General features: G+C 43.8%; 1 protein-coding gene and 2 long non-coding RNA genes across 6 annotated transcripts in view; 1 reads left to right on the forward strand and 2 right to left on the reverse strand.

The window, feature by feature from the left end:
* Positions 1-510: 510 nt before the first annotated feature.
* Positions 511-18,194, reverse strand: GPS2 (G protein pathway suppressor 2). 2 transcript variants are annotated; one of them, XM_085045115.1, is made up of 11 exons: positions 17,872-18,193; positions 13,334-13,443; positions 8,861-8,973; positions 7,060-7,136; positions 5,958-6,034; positions 3,878-4,055; positions 2,530-2,622; positions 1,724-1,803; positions 1,191-1,259; positions 889-975; positions 675-777 (listed from the first exon to the last, which is right to left on the reverse strand). In XM_085045115.1, exons 1-10 carry the CDS (start codon positions 17,963-17,965, stop codon positions 889-891), a joined length of 978 nt encoding a protein of 325 aa, XP_084901241.1. In that variant the 5' UTR covers positions 17,966-18,193; the 3' UTR covers positions 675-777. The 2 variants fall into 2 exon arrangements, with proteins under 2 accessions (XP_084901242.1, XP_084901241.1); XM_085045116.1 differs by lacking the exon at positions 889-975 and having other exon boundaries at positions 511-777; positions 17,872-18,194.
* LOC146423068 (uncharacterized) overlaps positions 2,888-21,411 on the forward strand; it is a 50,695-nt gene continuing 32,171 nt past the window's right edge. The window contains exon 1 of the long non-coding RNA XR_014847658.1: positions 2,888-2,931. This is a non-coding gene — a long non-coding RNA (uncharacterized LOC146423068). The remainder of the gene's footprint in view (positions 2,932-21,411) is intronic.
* Positions 20,229-21,411, reverse strand: part of LOC146423069 (uncharacterized) — a 50,797-nt gene continuing 49,614 nt past the window's right edge. The window contains exons 2-4 of one of the 3 annotated variants that reach the window (XR_014847656.1): positions 20,862-21,206; positions 20,484-20,729; positions 20,229-20,352 (exon numbers count right to left, since the gene is read on the reverse strand). This is a non-coding gene — a long non-coding RNA (uncharacterized LOC146423069). Of the gene's footprint in view, positions 20,730-20,806; positions 21,207-21,411 lie in introns of all 3 variants that reach the window. The other 2 variants (XR_014847655.1, XR_014847654.1) reach the window with 2 other exon arrangements.

Consider the following 21,411-nt stretch of genomic DNA (forward strand, 5'->3'; position numbering starts at 1 on the left):
TTTGGGATGAACAGTGACCAATGCTGTGGTCAGTTTTACTGAGTGACCAATGTTATGGTCAGTTCAAGGCACTGACCCCACACCAGAGTGACCAATGCTGTGGTCATCTTGGGAGCAGAGTGACCAACACTGTGGTCAGTTTGTGGGGGGCAGAGTGACCGTTGCTGTGGTCAGTTCAAGGGACTGACCACTGACAGAGTGACCCTTGCAGGACTGACCACATGCCAGAGTGACCAATGCTGTGGTCAGTTCTGTGATCAGAGTGACCAATGGGGTGGTCAGTTTGGGGTGATCAGAGTGACCAATGCTGTGGTCAGTTTGGGGTGACCAGAGTGACCAATGGGGTGGTCAGTTTGGGGTGACCAGAGTGACCAATGCTGTGGTCACTTCAGTGGTCACTTGTCCAGTTGTCCACTCTGGCGATGCCAAAGCCACGAAGGAATTTTGGGTTAATTTTGGGATTTTATTTCACTTCTGATCCTCCTCTGCTCCCCTCAATTAACCCGTTGGTAATTAATCCGTTTAATTAATGAATCCGTTTAATTAACGGCGCTAATTAACGCCTCGGGGAGGGGGGGAGGGGCCACCGAGCCACCTCCCCTCCCCCACCCCACCCCCTCCCCTCCCCCACCCCGTGATGTCAACCTCCCGCGCGGGTGGGCGTGTCCCGCCGTGACGTCACCGCGGGGAGGGTGGGCGTGTCCGGCCGTGACGTCATCACTTGTGGTAGAAGCGCTGCCCCTGCCCGTGGGGGAGGGGAAAGGGGGCGTGGCGAGCCTGCGGGGGGTGGGGGAGGGGCGGTGTGGGGGAGGGGCGGCGCTGCCTCCCCTCCCCCCGCGGTTTTTGGGGGGTTTGGGGGGTGGGGGAGGGGCGGGGTGGGGAGGGGACTCACGTGGGGGGCGGCTGGGGGGCGGCGCCGTGGGGGGGGAAGGTCCCGGGGAGGCGGCGCGGGGGGGCGGGGAAGGGCAGCGCCGGCTGTGGGGGGAGGGGCGGCGGTGGGTGGGGGAGGGGCACGCGGGGGTGCCCATCCCCCCACGCCAGAAACAACCCCCAAAAACCCCAAAACCCGCGAGTTTCGCCCCGAAAACGCCACAACGCCCCTCCCCACCCCTCCAATTCCCTCCACCCCCCCAATTCCCCTCCCCCACCCCATTTCCGCCCCTCACCCCTCGCCCCTCCCCCACCCGGACCTTGGGGTTGCCCTGGATTGGCACCGGAAGTTGGGGGCTGGGCAGGAGGGCGGGGCCAGCGTGCAGCGCCTGGGGGGAGGGGCGGATGGGTGGGGGAGGGGGAGAGGCAGCGACACCCCCCCCCGGGATCACCCCTCTCTGCCCCTCCCCCACCGCTCCCCGCCCCTCCCCCAATCCCCCAATGCCCCTCCCCCAATCCTTTCAGCCACGCTCAGCCCGGTCATTCCCCTCCCCCACCCAGCTCTTGCCCCTCCCCCACTTCTAGCCCCTCCCCCAAATTTTTGCCACCCCTCCCCCTCATCCCCTTCCCCTCAGCCCCTCCCCCACCCACATTTCCCTCCCCCACCCCAAATTTTCCCCACCCCCTCCCCACCACTGCCCCTTCCCCAATCTCCCTTGGCTCCTCCCCCAATCCCCACTGCCCCTCCCCTTTCCCCACTCCTCCCCTCCCCCACTCTCAGCCCCTCCCCCAATCCCTTCAGCCCCTCCCCCTCCCCAGGCCCCGCCCCCTGCCGAGGCCCCGCCCCTCTCACAGGCTCGCTGAACCCTGATTGGCTGTTGGCGTGCTCCAGCTGCTTCTGCAGGGGCAGGGAGGAGCTGGGGGGGAGGAACCCTGGGGGAGGGGCGAGAGGGTCACGTGAGGGGGCGGGGCCAGACCGGGGCGGGGCCCAGGTGTGCCCCAGGTGTGTCTAGGTGTGACTGGGTGTGGCCCAGGTGTCTCTAGATGTATCTGTACATGTGTATCTCCTTACCTGGCTGCGCAGGTGGGAAGTGCCCATGCAGGTGTGCCCAGCTGTATTTAAGGTGTGTACAGGTGTGTACAGGTGTATCTCTGTACAGGTGTGTCCTTACCTGGCTGCGCAGGTGGGAAGTGCCCGTGCAGGTGTGTTTAAGGTGTGAACAGGTGTGTACAGGTGTATGTAAGGTGTGTACAGGTGTGTACAGGTGTGCTGTACATGTGTATCTCCTTACCTGGCTGCGCAGGTGGGAAGTGCCCGTGCAGGTGTGTTTAAGGTGTGTACAGGTGTGTACAGGTGTATGTAAGGTGTGTACAGGTGTGTACAGGTGTATGTAAGGTGTGTACAGGTGTATCTCAGGTGTGTACAGGTGTGTACAGGTGTGCCCAGGTGTACTCAGGTGTGTACAGGTGTGTACAGGTGTATCTCAGGTGTGTACAGGTGTATCTCCTTACCTGGCTGCGCAGGTGGGAAGTGCCCGTGCAGGTGTGTACTGGTGTATGTAAGGTGTGTACAGGTGTGTACAGGTGTATGTAAGGTGTGTACAGGTGTGTACAGGTGTGACTCAGGTGTGTACAGGTGTATCTCAGGTGTGTCCTTACCTGGCTGCGCAGGTGGGAAGTGCCCGTGCAGGCCGAAGGCGCCCCCTGGTGGCTGCTGGGGCAGGAATGGCAGCGCTGGGAATGCGGCTGGAGCTGGGAGAGAGCAGAGTGACCACTGAGTGACCACTGAGTGACCAGTAGTGACCAGTGACCACTGAGTGACCACTGAGTGACCACTGAGTGACCACTGAGTGACCAGAGTGACCACTGAGTGACCACTGAGTGACCAGTGAGTGACCACTGAGTGACCAGTGAGTGACCACTGAGTGACCACTGAGTGACCAGAGTGACCAGTGAGTGACCAGTGAGTGACCAGTAGTGACCAGTGAGTGACCAGTGACTAGTGACCAGTAGTGATCAGTGAGTGACCACTGAGTGACCAGAGTGACCAGTGAGTGACCAGTGAGTGACCAGTAGTGATCAGTGAGTGACCAGTGAGACCAGTGAGTGACCACTGAGTGACCACTGAGTGACCAGTGAGTGACCAGTGAGTGACCAGTGACCACCACTGACCACTCACTGACCACCAGTAACACCAGTAACCCCACAGTGACCACCCCAGTGACCTCCCAGTCCATCCCAGTTTATCCCAATCCCCTCCCAGTCTCCCCCAGTTCCTCCCAGTATATCCCAGTCCCTCCCACTCCATTCCCAGTTCCACTCCCAATCCCCTCCCAGTATAACCTAACTCCATCCCAATATAACCCAATCCCCTCCCAGTCTGTCCCAGTATATCCCAGTCCCCCCCACTCTCCCCCAGTCCCTCCCAGTATAACCCAACCCCATCCCAGTCCCTCCCAGTATATCCCAGTCCCTCCCAGTCCATCCCAGTATATCCCAGTCCATCCCAGTCCCTCCCACTCCATTCCCAGTCCCTCCCAGTCTCTCCCAGTTCCCTCCCAGTCTCTCCCAGTATATCCCAGTTCCTTCCCAGTTCCCTCCCAGTTCCCTCCCAGTCGCTCCCATTCCCACCCCAGTCCCTCCCAGTCTCTCCCAGTCCCTCCGAATCCATTCCCAGTTTATCCCAGTCTCCCCTAATCCCCTCCCAGTCTCTCCCAGTATAACCCAATCCCCTCCCAGTCCATCCCAGTCCCTCCCAGTTCCCTCCCAGTCCATTCCCAGTCCCTCCCAGTATAACCCAACCCCATCCCAGTCCCTCCCAGTCCAACCCAACCCCATCCCAGTATATCCCAGTCCATCCCAGTTCCCTCCCACTCCATTCCCAGTCCCTCCCAGTCCCTCCCAGTATAACCCAGTTCCCTCCCAGTCCCTCCCAGTATAACCCAATCCCCTCCCAGTTCCCTCCCAGTCCCTCCCAGTCCCTCCCAGTCTCTCCCAGTTCACTCACGCCGCAGCTGCTGGGTTCCTCCATAGGCTGCTGGATTTTGGGCGCTGGGGAAGGGTGGGGGAGGGGCCTGGCTCTGCCCCACCCCGAAGGGGGAGGGGCCAGCCCCGCCCTGCCCCGCCCCGAAGGCCGCGGGGTCTCCCGCCCCACCGAAAGGGGGCTGGGCTCCGAAATGGCGCGGCTGGGGGGGAGGGGAGGGTTAGGGGGGGATCCCCAAATTTGGGGAGAACCCGAAATTCCCATCCTAGAGAACCCCGAAGTTGGAGAGAGCCCGAAATTCTCAAAAAAAAATCACCCGAGGATCCCGAAATTTCCCAAAAAAAACCACCCAAGGATCCTGAAATTCCCATCCTAGGGATCCCAAAATTTGGGGAGAACCCGAAATCCCCCAAAAAAACCACCTAAGGATCCTGAAATTCCCAAAAAAACCACCTAAGGATCCTGAAATTCCCAAAAAAATGACCCAAGGATCCCAAAATTTGGGGAAACACTAAAATTCCCCCCAAAAAACCACCCAAAGATCTCGAAATTCCCAAAAAAAACACCCGAGGATCCCGAAATTTCCCAAAAAAAAACCACCCAAGGATCCTGAAATTCCCATCCTAGGGATCCCAAAATTTGGGGAGAACCCAAAATCCCCCAAAAAAACCACCTAAGGATCCCCAAATTCCAAAAAAAACTAGCTAAGGATTCTGAAATTCCCAAAAAAATGACCCAAGGATCCCAAAATTTGGGGAAACCCCAAAATTCCCCCCAAAAAACCACCCAAGGAATTCGAAATTCCCAAAAAAACTACCTAAGGATTCTGAAATTCCCAAAAAAATCACCAGAGGATCTCGGAATTCCCAAAAATTACACCCAAAGATCCCGAAATTCCAAAAAAAATCACCCGAGGATCCCTAAATTCCCAAAAAAACTACCTAAGGATCCTGAAATTCCCAAAAAAATGACCCAAGGATCCCAAAATTTGGGGGAACCCTAAAATTCCCCCCAAAAAACCACCCAAGGATCCCAAAATTCCAAAAAAAACCACCCAAGGATCCCAAAATTCCAACCCAGGAACCCTGAAATTCCCATCCTAGGGATCCCAAAATTTGGGGAGAACCCAAAATTCCCAAAAAAACCACCGAAGGATCCCCAAATTCCCATCCTAGGGAACCCAAACTTTGGGAAGAAGCAGAAATTCCCCAAAAAAAAAATTTCCAAGGATCCTAAAATTCCCAAAAAAACTACTTAAGGATCCTGAAATTCCAAAAAAAATCCATCCAAGGATCCCAAAATTTGGGGAGAACCCAAAATTCAAAAAAAACCCACCCAAGGATCCCAAAATCCCCCAAACAATCACCCAAGGATCCCGAAATTTCCATCCTAGAGAACCCAAAATTTGGAGAAACCCCAAAATTCCCATCCTATGGAACCCCAAATTTGGGGAGGAGGTTCCTAAAATTCCCAAAAACCACTCAAGGATCCCAAAATTCCCATCCTAGGGATCCCAAAATTTGGAGAGAACCCAAAATTCCCATCCTGGGCATCCCAAAAATCACCCAGGACCCCCAAATCCTCCCCAAATTCTAACCCAGGGATCCTAAAACCCCCCAGGGACCCCAAATTCCTCCTCAGGGACCTCAAATTCCCTCCTAGGAACCCTAAAAATCACTAAAGGATCCCAAATTTCCCCAAAATTCCCCCAAATTCCAACCCAGGGATCCCAAAAATCACCCAGGGATCCCAAATTTTCACCCCAGAACCTCAAATCCTCCCCAAAATCCTCCTCAGGGACCCTAAATTCTCCCCCAGGAACCCCAAAAATTACCCAAGAATCCCCAAATTCCCTCCCAGGACCCCAAATTCCAACCCAGGGACCCCAAAAATCACTCAAGGATCCCAAATTTCCCCCAAATCCTCCCCAAATTCCAACCCAGGAACCCCAAAACTCACCCAAGGATCCCAAAAATCACTCAAGGATCCCAAATTTCCCCAAAATTCCCCCAAATTCCAACCCAGGGACCCCAAAAATCACTCAAGGATCCCAAATTTCCCCCAAATTCCCCCAAAATTCCCCAAATTTCCCCCAAAATCTCACACTGATGACAGGAGGACCAAACATCTGCTTGGCTCTGTCAGCGCCGATGAGTCCTGAGCGAGGAGTGCCTGGGCTGCCTGGGAGCCAAAAATAGCCAAAATTAACCCAAAAATCAGCCCAAAATTAACCCAAAATTAACCCAAAAATCAGCCCAAAAATACCCCAAAATTAGCCCAAAAATCAGCCTAAGATTAGCCCAAAAATATCTCAAAATTAGCCAAAAAATCCCCAAATCAAAGTCCTGAGCAAGGAGTGCCTGGGCTGCCTGGGAGCCAAAAATAGCCAAAATTAACCCAAAAATCAGCCCAAAAGTACCCCAAAATTAGCCCAAATTTGGCCCAAAAAATCCTCCAAAATTAGCCCAAAAATCAGCCTAAAATTAGCCCAAAAACCCCCAAAATTAGCCCAAAAAAGATCTCAAAATTAGCCAAAAAATCAGCCCAAAAAACCCAAAATCAAAGTCCTGAGTGAGGAGTGCCGGGGCTGCCTGGGAGCCAAAAATAGCCAAAATTAACCCAAAAATACCTCAAAATTAGCCAAAAATCAGCCCAAAATTAGCCCAAAAAACCCCAAAATGGGCCCAAAAAATACCCCAAAATCAGCCCAAAATTAGCCCAAAAATTAGCCTAAAATCAGCCCAAAACCCCCCAAAATTAGCCCAAAAAAGATCTCAAAATTAGCCAAAAAATCAGCCCAAAAAACCCAAAATCAAAGTTCTGAGCGAGGAGTGCCTGGGCTGCCTGGGAGCCAAAAATAGCCAAAATTAACCCAAAAAAACCCCAAAATCACCCCGAATTACCCCAAAATTCCCCATAATTTCCCCAAATCCCCCCAAATTTCTTCCAAATCCCCTTAAAATCTCCCCAAAACTCCCCAAATTCCCCCTAAACCTCCCCAAATCACCCCAAAATCCCCAAATTCCCCAAATCTCCCAAAATTTCCCCCAAACCTCCCCAAATCCCCAAAATTCCCCCAAATTCTCCAAATTCCCCCCCAAATCCCCCAAAATCCCCCAAATTTCCCCCAAAATCCCCCCAAATTTCCCAAACCCCCAAAATTCCCGAAAATCCCCCAAAATATCCCAAATTCCCAAATCCCTCACCTGCCATGCCCAGCAGATGAGCTCCAGGCACTCCCAGGCTCTGGGGATAAGCAGCTGCTGTCAGAGTGGTGAGATCACTGTGGGGATGGGAAAATTAGCCTAAAATTAGCCCAAAATCAGTCCAAAATTATCCTGAAATTATCCCAAAATAATCCTGAAATTAGCCCAAAATTATCCTGAAATTGTCCCAAAATCATCCTGAAATAATCCTAAAATTAGCCCAAAATCAGCCTGAAATTATCCTGAAATTATACTGAAATTATCCTGAAATTAGCCCAAAATAATCCTAAAATTAGCCCAAAATAATCCTGAAATTAGCCCAAAATCGTCCTGAAATTATCCCATACTTATCCTAAAATTAGCCCAAAATTATCCTAAAATTATCTCGAAATCAGCCCAAAATTATCCTGAAATTACCCCAAAATTAGCCTAAAATTAGCCCAAAATTACCCCCAAATCAGCCTAAAATTAGCCCAAAATCAGCCTAAAATCATCCTAAAATTATCCTGAAATCATCCTGAAATTATCCTAAAATTATCCCAAAATCAGCCCAAAATTATCGCAAAGTTATCAGTGGATAAACAGCTGCTGACAGAGTGGTGAGATCACTGGGGGGAAATGAGCCCAAAATTACCCCAAAATCAGCCTGAAATTATCCCAAAATTATCCCGAAATTATCCTAAAATTATCCTAAAATTATCCCAAAATTATCCTGAAATTATCCTAAAATTATCTGAAAATTAGCCTAAAATTATACCAAATTTATCCTAAAATTATCCCAAAATCAGCCCAAAATTATCCTGAAATTATCCTAAAATCAGCCTAAAATTGTCCTAATATTACACCAAAATTATCCCAAAATCAGCCCAAAATTGTCCTGAAATTATCCCTAAATTAGCCCAAAATTAGCCTAAAATTATCCCAAATTTACCCTACAATTAGCCCAAAATTAGCCCAAAATTATCCTAAAATTAGCCCAAAATCATCCTGAAATTGTTTTGAAATTATCCCTAAATTAGACCAAAATTAGCCTAAAATTACCCCAAAATCAGCCTGAAATTAACCCAAAATTACCCTGAAATTGCCCCAAAATCAGCCTAAAATTATCCTAAAATTATCCTGAAATTATTCTAAAATTATCCTAAAATCAGCCTAAAATTATCCTGAAATTATCTCAAAATCAGCCTGAAATTATCTGAAAATTAGTGCAAAATCAGCCTCAAATTATCCCAAAATTATCCCAAAATCATCCTAAAATTATCCTGAAATTATCCTGAAATTATCCTAAAATTATCCTGAAATCAGCCCAAAATCAGCCTAAAATTGTCCTAAAATTACACCAAAATTATCCTAAAATTAGCCCAAAATTATCCTAAAATTAGCTCAAAATTATCCTGAAATTATTCTAAAATTATCCTAAAATCAGCCTAAAATTATTCTAAAATTATCCTGAAATCATCTCAAAATCAGCCTGAAATTATCCTAAAGTTATCCTAAAATTAGCCTAAAATTATCCTAAAATTATCTCAAAATCAGCCTGAAATTATCTGAAAATTAGTGCAAAATCAGCCTCAAATTATCCCAAAATTAGCCTAAAATTATCCCAAATTTATCCTAAAATTATCCCAAAATTATCCTAAAATTAGCCCAAAATCGTCCTGAAATTATCCCAACAAATCTCCCAAAAAATCCCCCAAAATCCCCAAATTTTCCCCAAAATCCCCAAATTTTCCCCAAAATCCCCAAATTTTCCCCAAAAATCCCCAAATTTTCCCCAAAAATCCCCAAATTCCAGTCCCACCTCTGCTCCTTGCGGCGTCTCTTCTCCTCCTCGTGCAAAACCTTCTTGAGCTGCAGGAAGAGTTGATGTTTCTCCTCCTGCAGAGCTCCTAACTTCTCCTGCAGCTTCAGCAGCTGGAAATTCGGGAAAAATGGGAATTTTTGGGAATTTTGGGAAAAAAATGGGAATTTTTGGGGAAAAAATGGGAATTTTTTGGGGATTTTTGGGGGAAAAAATGGGGTTTTTTGGGGATTTTTAGGGGATTGGAGGGATTTCTCCTCCTGCAGAGCTCCCAGCTTCTCCTGCAGCTTCAGCAGCTGGAAATTGGGAAAAATGGGAATTTTTGGGAAAAAATCCGGGAATTTTAGGAAAAAAAATGGGATTTTTGGGGAAAAAATGGGAATTTTTTGGGGATTTTTGGAGAAAAAATGTGATTTTTTGGGGGAAAAAAGTGATTTTTTAGGGGTAATTTGAAGGGTTTTGTCCTCCTGGAGGTGAAAAATGGGAATTTTGGGGTGAAAATGGGAATTTTAGGAAAAAAATTGGGAATTTTGGGGGAAAATTTGGGATTTTTTTGGGAAAAAAAGTGATTTTTTGGGGTATTTTTAGGGGATTGGAGGGATTTCTCCTCCTGCAGAGCTCCCAGCTTCTCCTGCAGCTTCAGCAGCTGGAAATCTGGGAAAAAATGGGAATTTTGGGAAAAAAATGGGAATTTTAGGAAAAAAAATGGGATTTTTGGGGAAAAAATGGGATTTTTTGGGGAAAAAAATGGAATTTTTGGGGGATTTTTGGAGAAAAAATGTGATTTTTAGGGGGAATTTGAAGGGTTTTGTCATCCTGGAGGTGAAAAAAGGGAATTTTGGGAAAAAAATCTGGGAATTTTGGGGAAAAAATGGGAATTTTTTGGGGATTTTTGGGGAAAAAATGGGATTTTTTGGGGGAAAAATTGAATTTTTAGGGGATTTTTTGGGGAAAAAATGTGATTTTTTGGGGGATTTTTATAGGGAATTGGAGGGGTTTTGTCATGCTGGAGGTGAAAAATGGGAATTTTGGGGAAAAAAATGGGAATTTTTGGGAATTTTGGGAAAAAAATGGGAATTTTTGGGGGATTTTTGGGGGTAAAATGGGATTTTTAGGGGATTGGAGGGATTTCTCCTCCTGCAGAGCTCCCAGCTTCTCCTGCAGCTTCAGCAGCTGGAAATTGGGAAAAATGGGAATTTTGGGAAAAAATCCGGGAATTTGAGGAAAAAAAATGGGATTTTTGGGGAAAAAATGGGATTTTTTGGGGAAAAAAATGGAATTTTTGGGGGATTTTTGGAGAAAAAATGTGATTTTTAGGAGGAATTTGAAGGGTTTTGTCATCCTGGAGGTGAAAAATGGGAATTTTGGGAAAAAATGGGAATTTTTGGAAAAAAAATGGGAATTTTGGGGTGAAAAATGGGAATTTTGGGGTGAAAAATGTGAATTTTTTGGGGAAAAATGTGATTTTTTGAGGCTTTTTAGGGAAAAAATGTTATTTTTTGGGGGTAATTTGAAGGGTTTTGTCATCCTGGAGGTGAAAAATGGGAATTTTGGGAAAAAATGGGAATTCGGGGGGAAAGTGGGATTTTTTTAGGGAAAAAATGGGAATTTTTGGGGAAAAAAAGGGAATTTTTGGGGTGATTGGAGGGGATTTGGGGCAAATTTATTTAAGGATTTTGAGAGATTTTTTTGGGGATTTTGGGTGAATTTTTTTCGGATTTTTTGGGATTTCAGATGTATTTTTGGGTGGATTTTTTAGGATTTCAGGTGAACTTTTGGGTGTCATTTTTTGGAGATTTTCAGTGAATATTTTGGGATTTTCAGTGAATTTTTTTGGGATTTTCAGTGAATTTTTTTTGGGATTTTCAGTGTAATTTTTGGGATTTTGGACCAATTTTTTTGGGATTTCAGGTGTATTTTTGGGTGAATTTTTTTTGGATTTTGGGGGAATTTTGGGTGTATTTTTTTGATTTTCAGTGAATTTTTTTTTATTTTCAGTGATTTTTTGGGTGTATTTTTTTTGGATTTCAGGTGAATTTTTGGATGTATTTTTTGGGATTTCAGATGAATTTTGGGTGTATTTTTTTGGGGATTTTCAGTGAATTTTTGGGTGTATTTTTTGGGGATTTCAGGTGAATTTTTGGGTGTATTTTTTTTGGATTTTGGGCGAATTTTGAGTGTATTTTTTTTTGGATTTTAGGTGAATTTTTCAGTGAATTTTTTTTGTATTTTCAGTGAATTTTTCAGGGATTTCAGATTAATTTTAGGTGTAATTATTTTGGATTTCAGGTGAATTTTTGGGTGTATTTTTTTGGATTGCAGGTGAATTTTTTGGGGATTTTCAGTGTATTTTTTGGGCATTTTCAGTGCAATTTTTTGGGACTTTCAGTGAATTTTTGGGTGTATTTTTTTGGGATTTTGGGTGAATTTTTCAATGAATTTTTTGGGGATTTCAGGTGAATTTTTGGGTGTAATTTTTTGAGATTTTCAGTGTATTTTTTGGGGGATTTTCAGTGTAACTTTGCGATTTTCAGTGTAATTTTTTGGGATTTTGGATGAATTTTTGGATGTATTTTTGGGGATTTTCAGTGAATTATTTTGGGATTTCAGGTGAATTTTTGGGTGTAATTTTTTTGGATTTTCAGTGAATTTTTGGGTGTATTTTTTGGGATTTTGGGTGAATTTTTCAGGTGTATTTTTTTGGATTTTCAGATGAATTTTTGGGTGTATATTTTGGGATTTCAGATGAATTTTTGGGAGATTTTCAGTGAATTTTTGGGTGAATTTTTTGGGGATTTTCAGTGTATTTTTTGGGATTTTCAATGTAATTTTTTTGGATTTTCAGTGTACTTTTTTTAGGATTTTCAGTGTATTTTTGGGGGGATTTTGAGTGATTTTTGGGGGATTTTCAGGTGTATTTTTTTTTTGGATTTTCAGTGTATTTTTTTGGGATTTCAGATTAATTTTTGGGTGTATTTTTTTTGATTTTCAGTGAATTTTTTGGGGATTTTCAGGTGAATTTTTGGGTGTAATTTTTTTGGATTTTCAGATGAATTTTTGGGTGTATTTTTTTGGATTTCAGGTGAATTTTTCACTGAATTTTTTGGGGATTTCAGGTGAATTTTTGGGTGTAAATTTTTGAGATTTTCAGTGTATTTTTGGGGGGATTTTCAGTGTAACTTTTTGCGATTTTCAGTGTAATTTTTTGGGATTTTGGATGAATTTTTGGATGTATTTTTTGGGAATTTTCAGTGAATTTTTTTGGGATTTCAGGTGAATTTTTGGGTGTAATTTTTGGGGATTTTCAGTGAATTATTGGGTGTATTTTTTGGGGATTTCAGGTGAATTTTGGATGTATTTTTTTTGATTTTCAGATGAATTTTTGGGTGTATATTTTGGGATTTCAGATGAATTTTTGGGAGATTTTCAGTGAATTTTTGGGTGAATTTTTTTTGGATTTTCAGTGTATTTTTTGGGATTTTCAATGTAATTTTTTTGGATTTTCAGTGTACTTTTTTTAGGATTTTCAGTGTATTTTTGGGGGGATTTTGAGTGATTTTTTTGGGGATTTTCAGGTGTATTTTTTTTTGGGATTTTCAGTGTATTTTTTTGGGGTTTCAGATTAATTTTTCGGTGTATTTTTTTTGATTTTCAGTGAATTTTTTGGGGATTTTCAGGTGAATTTTTGGGTGTAATTTTTTTGGATTTTCAGTGAATTTTTGGGTGTATTTTTTGGGATTTTGGGTGAATTTTTCAATGAATTTTTTGGGGATTTCAGGGGAATTTTTGGGTGTAATTTTTTGAGATTTTCAGTGTATTTTTTGGGGGATTTTCAGTGTAACTTTTTGCGATTTTCAGTGTAATTTTTTGGAATTTTGAATGAATTTTTGGATGTATTTTTTGGGAATTTTCAGTGAATTTTTTTGGAATTTCAGGTGAATTTTTGGGTGTAATTTTTTTGGATTTTCAGTGAATTTTTTTGGAATTTCAGGTGAATTTTTGGGTGTAATTTTTTTGGATTTTCAGTGAATTTTTGGGTGTATTTTTTTGGTATTTTCAATGAATTTTTTGGGAGATTTTCAGTGAATTTTTGGGTGTATTTTTTTGGATTTCAGGTGAATTTTTTGGGGATTTTCAGTGTAATTTTTTGGCATTTTCAGTGCAATTTTTTGGGACTTTCAGATGAATTTTTGGGTGTATTTTTTGGGATTTTGGGTGAATTTTTCAATGAATTTTTTTGGGGATTTTCAGTGAATTTTTGGGTGTATTTTTTTTGTATTTTCAGTGAATTTTTTTTTTATTTCAGGTGAATTTTTCAATGAATTTTTTGGGGATTTTCAGTGAATTTTTGGGTGTATTTTTTGGTATTTTCAGTGAATTTTTTTTTTATTTTGGGTGAATTTTTGGGTGTAATTTTTTGGTATTTTCAGTGAATTTTGGGGTGAATTTGGGGTGAATTTTGGGACTCCCCACCTGCTCTCTGGTCTCCTCCAGGGACATTCTCTCCTCCAGCTCTTTCCTCCTCCTCCTCTCCTGTTCTTCCCGAACTTTCTGCTCCATCATCTTATCCACTTCCTCCTCCTCTGCGGAAAAATGGGAATTTTTTGGATTTTATTTGGATTTATTGGGATTTTATTTGGATTTATTGGGATTTTATTTGAATGTATTGCGATTTTATTTGGATTTCTTGGGATTTTGTTTGAATTTGGGGTCAGAAATCCCAAAAAAACCCCCAAAATCAGGATAAATCCACTTAAAATCCCAATAAATCCACAAAAAAATCCCAAAAATCCTACAAAAAAACCCCCAAAAATCCCAATAAATCCCACAAAAATCCCCATAAATCCACTTAATACAAATAAATCTCCCAAAAAAACCTCAAAATCACGATAAATCCACAAAAAATCCCAATAAACCCAATTAAAATGCAACAAAAACCACCAAAAAAACCCCAAAATCCCACAAAAATCCCAAAAAATCCACAGAAATTACCAATAAATCCATTTAAAATCCCAATAAATCCAATTAAAATCCAAAAAAAACCACCAAAAAACCCCCAAAATCCCAATAAATGTACATGAAATCCCAATAAAGCCCAGAAAAATCCCAATAAATTCACAGAAATTACCAATAAATCCACTAAAAATCCCAATAAATCCAATTAGAATAAAAAAAAACACAAAAAAACCCCCAAAATCCCAATAAATCCACCTAAAATCCCAATAAATCCAAGAAAAATCCCAATAAATCCACCAAAAAAATCCCAAAAATCTCCCCAAAAAACCCCAAAATCATAATAAATTCACTTAAAATCATAAAAAACCCACCAAAAAACCCCAAAATCCCAATAAATCTACATGAAATCCCAATAAATCCACTTAAAATCCCAACAAATCAGATTAAAATCCCAAAAAACCCACAAAAAAGCCCCAAAATCCCAATAAATCCACTTAAAATCCCAATTAATCCAATGAAATTTTAAAAAACCACCAAAAAACCCCAAAATCCCAATAAATCTACACGAAATCCCAATAAATCCACCTAAAATCCCAAGAAATCCCAGAAAAATCCCAACAAATCCACAAAAAACCACAAAAAAGCCAAGAAATCCCACAAAAAATCCACAAAAAAACTCCCAAAAATCCCAATAAATCCACAAAAATCCCAATAAATCTACAAAAATCCCAATAAATCCCCATAAAGTCCTAATAAATCCACCTAAAATCCCAATAAATCCACAAAATCCCAACAAATCCATCTAAAATCCCAATAAATCCTCATAAAATCCCAATAAATTCACCTAAAATCCCAATAAATCCACAAAAAATCCCAATAAATCCACAAAAATCCCAATAAATCCACATAAAGTCCCAATAAATTCACCTAAAATCCCAATAAATCCACTTAAAATATCAATAAATCAAAAAAAACCCCAATAAATCCATCTAAAATCCCAATAAATCCTCATAAAATCCCAATAAATCCACAAAAATGCCAATAAATCCACTTAAAATATCAATAAATCCAAAAAAATCTCAATAAATCCCAAAAATCCCAATAAATCTCTGCAAAAAAACCAAAAAAGAAAGACCTAAAGTCCCAATAAATCCTCATAAAATCCCAATAAATCCATAAAAATCCCAATAAATCCACAAAAATCCCAATAAATCCACTAAAAATATCAATAAATCCACAAAAAACCCCAATAAATCCACAAAAATCCCAATAAATTCACCTAAAATCCCAATAATTCCTCATAAAATCCCAGTAAATTCACCTAAAATCCCAATAAATCCACTTAAAATATCAATAAGTCCAAAAAAACCCCAATAAATCCCAAAAATCCCAATAAATCTCTGCAAAAAAACCAAAAAAGAAACACCTGAAGTCCCAATAAATCCCAAAAAAATCCCAATAAATCCACTTAAAGTCCCAATAAATTCACCTAAAATCCCAATAAATCCACTTAAAATATCAATAAATCCAAAAAAAACCCCCAATAAATCCACAAAAATCCCAATAAATCCACATAAAGTCCTAATAAATCCACTTTATCCCAATAAATCTCCACAAAAAAAGCCAAAATCCCAATAAATCCTCATAAAATCCAACAAAAAACACCAAAAAAACCCCAAAATCCCAATAAATCTACATGAAATCCCAATAAATCCAAGAAAAATCCCAAGAAATCCACCAAAAAAATCCCAAAAATCCCACCAAAAAAACCCCCAAAAGTCCCACAAAAAACCTTAAGAAATCCACCAAAAATCCCAATAAATCCCAGAAAAATCCCAATAAATCCTCATAAGGTCCTAATAAATCCATAAAAATCCCAAAAAATCCAATTAAAATATCAATAAATCCAAAAAAAACCCCCAATAAATCCACAAAAATCCCAATAAATCCACATAAAGTCCTAATAAATCCACTTTATCCCAAAAAATCTCCAGAAAAAAAGCCAAAATCCCAATAAATCCTCCTAAAATCCCAATAAATTCACCTAAAATCCCAATAAATCCACTTAAAATATCAATAAATCCAAAAAAAACCCAATAAATCCCAAAAATCCCAATAAATCTCCACAAAAAAACCAAAAAAAACCACCTGAAGTCCCAATAAATCCCAAAAAAATCCCAATAAATCCACTTAAAATCCCAATAAATCCCAAAAAAATCCCAATAAATCCCCCAAAAATCCCAATAAATCCCAATAAACAAAATTTTTGGTGGATTTTTTTGGATTTTAAGGAGAATTTCTTGGGATTTTTGGGGATTCCAGAGAGGTTTTTTTGGGATCCTCCCGACCCACCGAGAATCCCTGGATTTTTTGGGGTCACGGAGGGGTTTTTGGGGGATTTTTTTGGGGATCCCAGGAGAGTTTTTGGGGTTTTTTTGGGGGGATTCCAGTGGGATTTTTGGGGGTTTTTTGGGGGATTTTGGGGTTTTTTGGGGATTTTGGGGTTTTTGGGCATTTTTAAGGGTTTTTTGGGAATTTTAAGGGGTTTTTTGGGATTTTTAAGGGTTTTTTAGGAGGTTTTGGGGATATTTTTTGGGATCCCAGTGGGATTTTGAAGGATTTTTTGGGGCTCCCAGTGGGATTTTTAGGGGTGTTTTGGGGATTTTTAGAGGATTTTGGGGGTTTTGGGGCTTTTTTTGGGGATCCCAGGACGATTTTTGAAGGATTTTTTTGGGGTGTCCCAGGGGATTTTTTGGGGTAGTTTTTGGGGATCCAAAGAGTTTTTTGGTGTGTTTTTGGGGGTTTTTTTTTGGGTGTCCCACTGGGATTTTGGGGTATTTTTTGGGGCTCCCAGTGGGGTTTTTGAGGGTTTTTTTGGGGATCCCAGGAGGATTTGGGTGCTTTTTTTGGGGATCCCAGAGGAGTTTTTGGGGTTCATTTTTTGGGGGTCCAAGGAGAGTTTTCAGGGGTATTTTTGGGGCTCCCAGTGGGATTTTTTGGGGTGTTTTGGGGAGTTTTTTGGGGATTTTTTTAAGGGATTTTAGGGGCGTTTTTTGGGGGGTCCTTGGGGATTTTTTGGGGGTATTTTTGGGGCTCCCAGTGGGATTTTTTTGGGTTTTTTAGGGAGTTTTTTGCGATTTTTGGGGGGCTTTTTTTGGGGGGTCCTTGGGGATTTTTCAGGGGGATTTTTGGGGCTCCCAGTGGGATTTTTTTGGGTTTTTTAGGGATTTTTTGGGGGTTTTTTGAGGGGATTTTGAGGTCCCAGGTCCCCCAAGCCCTGCCCTGACTCCGCCCACTGGCAGAGGGGGCGTGGCCTGTTGCCATGGGAACGGCAGTACGGGCGGGACCCGTTGCCATAGCGACCCGCAAAGGGGGCGTGGCCTGTTGCCATGGCAACCCAGAGGGGCGGGGCTTGTCCACCTAGAAACGGCGCCAACCCCCGTTGCTATGGAGACGCGGAGGGGGCGTGGCTTTGCCGCCATGGAAAAGGCGGGGCTGGGCTTGTTGCCATGGCAACAGCGGCCTTGTTCCCCTCGGGGAGCCATGGAGCCTTTCGGGAGCCACCGCGGGGCTGCGATCGGAGCTGGGACACCCTGGGGACAGCTTGGGGACACCCTGGGGACACCTCGGAGACACCCTGGGGACATCCCAAACCCGGGATACCCTGGGGACATCTCCGGGACAAACCCGGGACACCTCGGGACACCCTGGGGACAGCCCCGGGACACCACAGGGACAATCCGGGACACCCCCGAGACACCCAGGGACACCCTGAGACCCACCGGGACACCCTGGGGACACCCTGGGGACACCCTTGGGACACCCAGGGACACCCTTGGGACACCCGTGGGACACCCAGGGACACGCTGAGACCCTCCGGGACACCCTGGGGACACCCTGGGGACACCCTGGGGACATCTCCGGGACACCCCAAATCCGGTCCCCTCCCGGCCTCCCCTCAGCCTCATCCACCCCGCCATCCCCGGGACACCCTGAGACCCCCCGGGACACCCAGGGGACACCCAGGGGACAGCCCCGCTCCCTCCCGGCCTCACCCTGCCGCTTCCTCTCCCTCTCCACCATGACGTGGCGATGCAGCGCCCTGGCCATGGCCGAGCTGAGCTTCGGCCGCTCCAGCAGCGCCGGCATGGTGAGCCGAGCCGGGCCGAGCCGGGATGAGCCGAACTGAGCCGAGCCGAGCCGAACTGAGCCGAGATGAGCCGGGATGAGCCGAGCAGAGCCGAGCCGAGCCGAGCCGGGCCGAGTTTAGCCGAGTTTAACCGAGTTTAGCCGAGCGCGGAGCGCCGCGGAACCGAGCGGCGATGAGCTGAGGGAACTTCCGGTTCCGGCAAGGCGGGAAAAGCTTCCCCTCAGCGCTGGCCACGCCCCTTCCGGCGGGGAGAGGGGGGTGGCCACGCCCCGCTGTGCGGAAACGAGGCTAAGCCACGCCCCGAATTGCCATATAAGGTTAAGCCACGCCTCTTTGTGTGGAAACGAGGCTAAGCCACGCCCCCGATTGCCATATAAGGAAGAAACCACGCCTCTGAGTGTTGAAATGAGGCTAAACCACGCCCCCAGACGCCCTATAAGGGTAAACCACGCCCCTTTTGTCAAAAACGAGGCTAAACCACACCCCTTGTGTAAAAAGGAGGCTAAACCACGCCCGAATTGCCATATAAGGCAAAGCCACACCCCTTGTGTGAAAACGAGGCTAAGCCACGCCCCCAGACGCCCCTATGAGGACAAACCACGCCCCTTCCTTTAAACCGAGGCTCAGCCACGCCCCTTTTGGCGGGAACGCATCTAGGCCACGCCCCTATTGCCATATATGGAGAAAACCCGCCTCCCTTGGTGAAAGCGAGGCTAAGCCACGCCCCCTGGTTACCATATAAGGACAAACCACGCCCCATTCAGCCGAAACGAGGCTAAGCCACGCCCCCTAATTGCAATATATGGAGAAAACCCACTTACTTTGGTGAAAGCTATGTTAAGCCACGCCCATTTGGTGGGAACGAGGCTAAGCCACGCCCCTATTACCATATAAGCATAAACCATGCCCTTCAGCAGGAATGAGGCTAAGCCACGACCCCTAATTACCATATATGGAGATAATCCACCTCCTTTGGTGAAAGCGTGGCTAAGCCACGCCCCCTAATTACCATATAAGGCTCAGCCACGCCCCGATTACCATATAAGGGCAAACAGCGGGTTTTGATGAGAATGAGGCTAAGCCACGCCCCCATTGCCATATAAGGAAAAAATGCACTTTTTGGGCAATAAAGGTGGCTAAGCCACGCCCATTTCGGCTCCCAAGCCACGCCCCCTCGCCTGGCCACGCCCCCAACCCGGGGAATCTCCATCTTTAAGCTCCTCCCCCTTTCCCCTCCCCCACAGAAAAATCTGGAATTTTTTATTAATTTTTTATTCATTTTTATTAGTTTTTTTTTTTAATTTTTTACTAACCGGGTGGGGAGGGGCGGAGGAGGAGGGGGTGGGGGAGGGCGAGCTGGTGGAAATCCCCTCCCCCGCCCCTCCCCCACCCCACCCCCGCAGCAGCTTCAAATAAAAATTCGTATTTTTCTGTTTTCGGTTTTAATTAAAAAAAAAATCCCCAAAATCCCGAAAACCCAAAAAACAACAAAAAAATTCCCAAAAAACCAGAAAATTCCCAAAATTCCTCCCCTCGCCCCCTCCCCCACCCCCCCCGGATCTCACTTGGGATAATAAATAAAGGGGTGGGGGAGGGGCGGGTGGGGGAGGGGCTGTGCAGTGGGGGGAGGGGCGAGTGCCAAGACCCCTCCCCCCCCCCAAAAAAACCCAAAAATTTGGGGTGAAAAATCCCAAAAATGGGGTCAGGGAGCCCAAAAAATGGATTTAAGGACCCAAAAAGTGGATTTACGGACCCAAAAAGTGGATTTAAGGACCCAAAAATTTAATTTTAGGGATCCCAAAAATTTGGGGAATTCATCCTAAATTTACCTTTTTCTTCCCCATCCCAAAATTTGGAGTGAAATTCCCAAAAAATGGGGTCAGGGAGCCAAAAAAATGGATTTAAAGACCCCAAAAATGGATTTAAGGACCCAAAAATTTAATTTTAGGGATCCCAAAAATTTGGGGAATTCATCCTAAATTTACCTTTTTCCATCCCATCCCAAAATTGGGATGAAATCCCCCAAAATTTGGGGTGAAATTCCCCAAAAATGGGTTCATGGAGCCCAAAAAAATGGATTTAGGGACCCAAAAATTTGGGTTTAGGGACCCAAAAAATTTGGGGAATTCATCCTGAATTTAACTTTCCTTCTCCTTCCAAAATTGGGGTGAAATTCCCCAAAAATGGGTTTGGGGATCCCAAAAAATGGATTTAAGGACCCAAAAATGGATTTAAGGTATCCCAAAAATTCAGGGAATTTGTGCCAAATTAACTTTTTTCCTTCCCATCCCAAAATTTGGGGTGAAATCATCCAAAAATGGGGTCGGAGAGCCCAAAAAATGGATTTAGGGAACCTAAAAATTTGGGGAATTCATCCCAAATTTACCTCTTCCCTCCCCATCCCAAATTGGGGTCAAACCTCCCAAAATTGGGTAGAAACCTCCCAAAAATGGGTTTAGGACCCCAAAAATTTAATTTAAGAATCCCAAAAATTTTGGGAATTCATCCTAAATTTACCTTTTTCCATCCCATCCCAAAATTTGGGGTGAAATCATCCAAAAATGGGGTCAGGGAGCCCAAAAAATGGATTTAAAATCCCAAAAATTTGGGGAATTCATCCTAAATTTACTTCTTCCCTCCCCATTTCAAATTGGGATGAAATCCCCCAAAATTTGGGGTGAAATTCCCAAAAAATGGGGTCAGGGAGCCCAAAAAAATGGATTTAAGGATCCCAAAAATTTGGGGAATTCATCCTAAATTTAACTTTCCTTCTCCTCCCCAAATTGGGATGAAATTCCCCAAAAAATGGATTTAAGGACCCAAAAAATGGATTTAAGGACCCAAAAATTTAAATTTAAGAATGCCAAAAATTTAGGGAATTCATCCTAAATTTACCTTTTTCCTTCCCATCCCAAAATTGGGGTGAAAAATCCCAAAAATGGGGTCAGGGAGCCCAAAAAATGGATTTAAAGACCCCAAAAATGGATTTAGGGACCCCAAAAAATGGATTTATGAGTCCCAAAAAATGGATTTAAGGACCCAAAATATTTGGGGAATTCATCCTAAATTTACCTTTTTTCTCTCCATCCCAAAATTGGGGTGAAATTCCCCAAAAATGGGGTCAGGGAGCCCAAAAAATGGGTTTAGGGATCTCAAAAATGGATTTAAGGACCCAAAAATGTGGGGAATTCATCCTGAATTGAACTCTTTCCTCCCCATCCCGAAATTGGGGTGAAATTCCTCAAAATTGGGGTCAAACCTCCCAAAATTGGGGTCAAAACTCCATTCCCTGGGAGGATTTCCTCCAATTTTTGGATGAATTTCTGCCATTTTTTGAGGGAATTTCCCCCAATTTTGGGCAAATCTTCCCTGTTTTTATGGCGAATAGTCTTAATTTTCTGAGCAAATATTCTCAATTTTTTGAGCAGAAATTCTCCATTTTTTG

The sequence above is a fragment of the Lichenostomus cassidix genome, unplaced genomic scaffold, assembly GCF_008360975.1.
Source record: "Lichenostomus cassidix isolate B80296 unplaced genomic scaffold, HeHo_3.0 HiC_scaffold_34, whole genome shotgun sequence".
NCBI classification, from domain to species: Eukaryota; Metazoa; Chordata; class Aves; order Passeriformes; family Meliphagidae; genus Lichenostomus; species Lichenostomus cassidix.